A 7,406-nucleotide genomic window follows, 5' to 3' on the forward strand; every position below is an offset into this window, starting at 1 on the left:
TAGATCGGACGATAGAGAGGGAAGGTCCTTGAGAAATGGGTTAGATGTAGACCGTAGGATCAACCCCTCAGGCTAGCTGCTAGGGCACTTTATGAGTGGGGGAACAAATGTCAGGTCTGGCTTCATACTAGGACTCTGAAATGCCTGGACAGAGGTGATAGTAGTGTTGTCTTTAGACTCGTTTGAAGCTTGGCAGTTGACATAAGTATTTTGTGGTATTGTTTTGGACAAGAAATCTTCTTCTGCATTGTAGCGTTATAAATCTCGAAGTATTGGGGGAGTAGGAGAAATATTTAAGTTTGATTCGGCCTGTTTTGGAAAGGAATCTGTTGTGTTTCTTTTCCTTTTTGGGTGTTGGTCTCTGTTTAGATTTGAGACTGCTGCGTTTCGAAATTCAAAGGACTGGAAGAGGCAAGCTTGTTTGTTGGGTCTTTGAAGATTTTGTGAAAATGCCTCCTTTGGGTTTTTCAATCCGACGGCAATCCGTGGTAATGGAGTTTGAGGGTCACATAACGCCTTATGTTATCATCACATGTATCTTGGCTGCAAGTGGTGGGTTGATGTTTGGCTATGACATTGGAATTTCTGGTATGTTTCTCTTTTAATATATTTGCTACCATCCTGCAAATACTTCTATGAAGGATTTTTATGTTAGTGACATTTTTATTATTTGAATGAAAGTATATGTCTATAACAGACATCAAGTTTCTACAATCTATTAGATATTATCTAGAGTGTTTTCGGATTAGATTATGTATGATTTTTTGTATCAGCATTTTTATGTTCTATCATCAAAATGAAAAGAGAGCATACAACATGTTTAAGCATTAGAAGTTGAAGGTTATTCAGTTTGTAAAAGTCGTGAAGCTCATCTCATTATGTCATACCTCCTGAAGTTACAATCTTGTTTGTTGACATTAATAAAACATAACTATCACCCTGACCAACTGTAGTCGATCATTGAACTACAAGCTTTTGATGTCTGCTTCTTTATTTCCGATATATAATACTATCGAGAGGTACTGAAAAATTGTTGAGCTTTTCTGTTCATTTTCTTCAAGCTCAAAAAAGCAAGCAAAAATTCCAAACGGTTATAAATGCTGGCCATGTCTCTGGCTTCTGACTACTTTTATGTTCATATACAGGGGGGGTTACGTCGATGGATACCTTTCTGGAGAAATTTTTTCCAGTTGTGTATCTCAGAAAGAAAGAACCCCACCACGAAAATGCATACTGCAAATACGACAATGAAAGCCTTCAGCTGTTCACTTCGTCTCTCTATATGGCGGGTATTGTAGCGACTTTATTTGCGTCGTATACAACCAAAACTTACGGTCGGAGACCTACCATGATTATTGCCGGCTTATTTTTCATTGGGGGGGTGGTGTTGAACGCAGCAGCTGTTAATCTTTTAATGCTTATTCTCGGAAGAATTTTGCTCGGTTGTGGGGTCGGATTTGCTACTCAGGTAGATAAAATAATAAAACCGAAAGCATAAAATTTTCACATTCATGATATTGGTTTTCGTTTTCATGACAAATTTTATGCACAAGTGATATTTCTGTTGTTTTAGATTTGATTGTGTATAAATTTTTAGTATCAAGTTTTTAGATCATATTGTTGTTATTAAAGAGTTGAAAGAAGATGAGAGAATGATGGATCACATCTTCAAAACATCATTTTTAGCATCAATGATTCTGCTCATATTCCATGATTCATCATTCTCACATCTTCTTTCAACTCTCTAATATTTTGTTGATGGATTGTTTCAAACATTGAAGCTAAAATCAAATGTGGGATTGGATTTGCTAAACAGGTAGATAATATAGTAATATTGAAGATACAAAAATTTCACAATTCATGACATTAATATGAGATCTTTCTGGATCTAATTGTATTCTTCATGGATATTTCAGATCAAATTTCATGAATGATTGACACTTTTGGTGTTTCTGAATTTAATTGTGTATGAATATTTAGCATCGATATTTAGTATTGTACTCTTGAGATGCTAGAGAGTTGAAAGGTGTGAGAATAATGGATCACATCTTTGAAACATCATCATGATAGACTATATCCGAAATGTTGATGTTAAAATTCATACATGATCAAATCTACAAACAACAAAAATACTAACCTCATAAATTGTGAAAATCTGATAATATGAATTCATGAATGATGAATGATGATAGATTGTATTGTTTGATAAATAACCCTAATTAAAAGACTGCATAATCAATTCCAGAAACATGTCATACTAGGTATAGCCAAGATTTCCTCTTTTAAATTCTAAAATAGAGAATGATCAGGATTTGACATAACGGGTAAATCTTCTGATGCAGGCAGGTCCTCTTTTCCTGTCGGAGATCGCACCAACCAGGATTAGAGGCGCTTTAAACATTCTCTTCCAGCTAAACACAACTTTAGGGATTCTATTTGCCAATGTGGTAAATTACGGAGCAGAAAAAATCAAGCCCTGGGGGTGGAGACTTTCGCTGGGTCTAGCAGGAATTCCTGCAGTCCTTCTCACTGTAGGCTCCTTATTTATAGTGGAAACACCCAACAGCCTGGTTGAAAGAGGATACCTGCAAGAGGGCAAGGCCGTTCTGAGAAAAATTAGAGGAACCAATAATGTAGATGCAGAGTTCAACGAACTAGTGGAGGCCAGTCGAATGGCACAGCAAGTTAAGCATCCATTCAGAAACTTGCTGGAGCGGAGAAACAGGCCTCAAATTTTCATAACAATCTGCCTGCAAATCTTTCAACAGTTCACTGGTATCAACGCCATTATGTTTTATGCGCCCTTGCTCTTTCAGACATTAGGATTCAAGAATGATGCTTCGCTCTACTCTGCAGTTATTACTGGTGCAGTAAATGTTATTGCTACTATAATTTCAATATTCTCAGTTGATAGAGTTGGGCGCAGAATGCTTCTTATTGAGGCCGGGGTGCAGATGTTCATAACACAGGTAATAAGATTAATTTCACTTTACTCTTTGTTTTTGGATTAGGCTGTGTGTAAGTTTTTTTATTAATATTTTGGATCATATTTTTTAATCTATGATTAGAGTATAGATAGCTCTCATCACTGTTGTTTGTGTGAGATTTTTTATCAATATTTTGGATCACATTTCATGATCGATCATCTTAATATAGAGCTTACTCATCCTTGTTGTCTCATCAATGTTGTTTCTGGATTAGATTATGTATAAGTTTTTTGCGTCAATATTTTAGATTTTGGATCACACTCCATGATCCATCATTAGGATATAAAACTTACTCATCCCTGTTGTTTCTGGATGAGAATCTGTGAAATTTTTTTGCATAACATTTCCAATCACTCTCCATGATCCATCATCAAAATATTAAATGTAGTCATCATTGTTGTTTCTAGATCAAATTATATATAAGTTTTTTGAATCGACATTTTAGATTATGTTCTTTAATCTATCATAGAATAATATAGAGCTAATTTTATCCATCATCCCATCAACATTTTGGATCACATTCTGTGTAAATTCTTTTTAATTTTCTATTATCTTGATAATGAATCATAGATTTTTATGTTGAACAGTATGTTTTAATGAGTCATTTGGACTTGCAGGTGGTAATTGGAGTTCTGTTGGGAGCAGGCATGAAACAGGACCAAAAACTTACTCGTGGCACAGCTATTGTGATAGTGCTTATGGTGTGCACATTTGTTTCAGCCTTTTCATGGTCATGGGGGCCTCTTGGATGGCTGATTTCTAGTGAAATATTTCCATTGGAAACTAGATCCGCTGGGCAGAGTCTCACTGTGTGTGTTAACTTTGCCTTCACTTTTGTTATTGCACAGGCATTCTTGTCCATGCTTTGCCGTTTCAAATACGGGATTTTCTTTTTCTTTGCTGCTTGGGTTTTAATCATGACCATATTTGTACTGTTTCTTCTTCCTGAGACGAAGAATGTTCCACTTGAGGAAATGACAGAGAAAGTATGGAAACAGCATTGGCTATGGAAGAAGTATGTGAGAGACGTCGATTTAAGTGATGATGAAGCGGGAGATGCCTAATCCAAACAAGAAAACGGGAGTAGCAATGCTAACTACTAGTAAAGATTTACAGATATAAACGAAAGAAGATTTCATTGGCATATCAGCCCACATTTTGGAGATGAATAAATTATATGAGTGCCTGGTAAGTAGCCCATCATAATGTAAAATGAGTCTGCTTAGGTCGTTATTGTAGTTGTGATCTGCTGATTGGTATTTGTCGTTGGTTATTCTCGAGCTCAATTTTGGGATCTAAAAGATTGTCTAATTTTGTAGATGTCTTTTCTTTACATTATAAAATATATGATGCAGTTCTTCAATTAATTTTTTGAAAATTATTTCTTTATTTCTACTAAATGCATATTTTTAAATTAATTTTTCTTGCATGCATTGTTTCTACAATTAAATCTTTTCAGATCAGTTCAATCATTAATAACATATAATTGTAGTAGAATGGGTTTGAACTTTTTTAAAGCTCTAGATATTTTTTTATGAGAGCTATGAAGTTACAAATGGGGATATCATCTTCTAATTAAAATAGGTTTGGTTTAAACAACACATTTTTAGTATTGATTTGTTTAGGTGGCTCATCTTAGATTATACTAGCAGATGGGTTCAAATAGAAAAGTGAATGGTTTTAGATGAACCACCATAACAAGTTGATGCTTAGAATGTACTATTTAAACCCTACCACAAGAACATTCTTTATAAATTAGAACCATGACTAGAATAAACACATATTGAAATGTTAGCTAAAATCACACCAATATGAAAGAGTTTTGTAGTTTTACGTGTAATCTTGCCTCACAACAATTACTAGTAGAGTTAAATAGAAGCAAAAGTGACTAATGAATAATTTTATATAAAAATTCATTTCATTTCATCCATAACATGTATGATTATAGATTTCTCAATGTTTAACAAGCATTTCCTTATGTTTTGAGTTGTTTCTCTATTTTTGCTAAACGCATATTTTTAGGTTAATTTATCTTTCATGCATTATTATTGGATGAGTGACTAACAATTAAGTCTTTCATAAAAAATAAAATAAAAAATAAAGTCTTTCATAGAAAATTTAAAAAAAAATTAAGTCTTTCAAATCAATCTAATCATTAATATCACATAATGATAGTGGGAATAAGTTCAATTTAAACAACATTTTAAGAGTTAATTTGTTTAAATGACTCATCTTAAATCATGAGTCTTATTAAAGAGATAAGTATGATTTTAGATGAGTAATCTAAGCTACCACATGCCTCCACAAATGAAACAAAGCTAAGAGGAATGTTTGTTGAGAAAGAGAAAGATATAAGAAACTAAAAGCATATAAATTCTCTATTTGTATCTTCATGATGCTAGCATGCAAGCTAGCACAATTCTACTTATACATGTTTTATCCCACAAATTACAGCTCATAGTTTTGATTAAGTAAAAACAGGTTTTTGAAAGGAACCCGAACCTTTTACAAATCAGGAGAGCAATAGAGCTAGAAAGAACCATGCCTGATCACTCCAATAACAAAAACTGATCCCATCCGAACAAAAAGGGATCTCAACACACATAAAATGAAGAACCACAAAAAGACAACAAAAGGAAAGCAAAAAGGCAGCACAAAGATAGAGACTGAGACCGAGACCGAGACAGCTAGATATTTTTCATGATATCTTCAGCGTGGACCACCATCTGCTTCATGTTGTTCGCAGAGGTCTTTAAATCATCCAGCTCTCGACCCTTGATGTCGTCCTTATTCCTGGTATTGGCTCTAGTCCTCTTCTCGTGACCTTTTTTGTCTAGCTAATCCTTGTCGCCCTCTTTATCTTTGATGTTATCAAATCTGTTAATAAAAATGTTCATGTTGTCCACCAAGGCTTTGAGAATATGGAAGTTCTATTCAGCTATCTTCTTTACTGTGAGTTCCATCCTGTCAACTCTACTGCCTAGATTGTTCATAGCATTTTCCATCCCTTTCACCTCCTTATTTCCTTCCATCTCCTTAACCTTTTTTTCAGTTTCAATAGTTTTACTCACCATGTTTTCAATGGCTTCAACATTATTAATTGCCACCGCCAATTCTTTGACATTTTCAGACAGGGGTTTGTCGCCTATCGTGGCTCTTTTGACAATATTCATATCCTTCTTTAGGCTGCCTATGTCTTTCACCATTATGTCGATGGTATCACAAAAACCCTTAATACTCTCATTTTCTCAAACACAATCACTAGATCTGCCCTTTTTATCCTCTTGATCCTCTTTCTGCAGACCTTGAGTATTCAAATCCTCATTCCTGCCCACAACCGGAATATCATCCCCCTCCTTACCTTGCCCATTATCATTTTTATCCTCCTTTACCTCCTCATCAGAATCAATCAAAATTTGATTAAGATCTTTGTTACCTCCCCTTCTGATGTTCTTCTTCCTCTAGGTTTGCTTTCCGGTGCCTTTACCTTTCTTGTTTTTGATGAATTTACCTTCGAAGGACTCGGCCTCAGACTCCAAAATATCTGAATCCACCACTATCTTCTTCCTCTTTCCCTTGTTCCTCCCCTTGTTACTTAGCTCCCCCGACTCGCCTTCAGTTTCTGAGTCAAAGTTAAAACCACTAACCTCACTCTTCGTGTCCTCATCTCTTGCATTTTTACCTTTAATAGGTTTTTCAATGCATTTCCATTTCAACAATTTATACACAAGAGCCATAAGACTGTGATGAAGAGCATGGTCGCCCTTAGGGTCTTTCTGTATCTCTTTGATAGTATGGTCCATGGAACATGCAAGATAATATGGTAGGCTTACCTTTTCCCCATGGAGAAAATTGTTGAGCAATACAAAGTGGTGCTCATAAGCTCTCGTAAACTTGCCATCCAATGTTATATAGGTAATTGTAGCAAACAAAATGAACCTCCATGGCCTGCATATACATTTTGGGGAGTGATAGGAGTTGTCGACCTTCACCATTTTCTTCTTCTCACCTTTCGTGACAGGAAATTTGTTCGTTGCCTTATCAGAGATGCTACGATCTCTATAGAATTTCATGTTACTACTTACTAAGTTGCCATTAGTTTTATGTTCAAAGTCATTCTATATACTCTAGTCGGTTACCACTACCGAAATATTCAGTCGGTAAGCATAGAGCAGTTGGTTATAGAAGAAGGTAGTCATAGAGCCTAGTATACACCGAGTTGTCTACCGAGTAACACTCTATGTCTACCGAGTAGCAAAAATGATATATCGAGTGAAACGTGTTACCAGATTCATTGAACCTAGACACACATGGGAAACGTGTTACAAGATCGAGGAACAAAGTACTGTTATCATATTAGAAATTGCACTTAAAGATTTTGTATGATCTTGAGGTCATCTATCCAATGAAATATTTTGT

The 7,406-nt window shown here is 35.2% G+C and overlaps 1 protein-coding gene across 1 annotated transcript; it reads left to right on the forward strand.

Moving 5' to 3' along the window:
* Nucleotides 1-4,350, forward strand: LOC131066664 (sugar transport protein MST4). The gene is made up of 4 exons (XM_058001477.2): nucleotides 1-588; nucleotides 1,146-1,468; nucleotides 2,343-2,969; nucleotides 3,605-4,350. Exons 1-4 carry the CDS (start codon nucleotides 450-452, stop codon nucleotides 4,049-4,051), a joined length of 1,536 nt encoding a protein of 511 aa, XP_057857460.2. The 5' UTR covers nucleotides 1-449; the 3' UTR covers nucleotides 4,052-4,350.
* The last annotated feature ends 3,056 nt before the right edge of the window (nucleotides 4,351-7,406 follow it).

This window comes from Cryptomeria japonica, chromosome 4 (genome assembly GCF_030272615.1).
Source record: "Cryptomeria japonica chromosome 4, Sugi_1.0, whole genome shotgun sequence".
Lineage (NCBI taxonomy): Eukaryota > Viridiplantae > Streptophyta > Pinopsida > Cupressales > Cupressaceae > Cryptomeria > Cryptomeria japonica.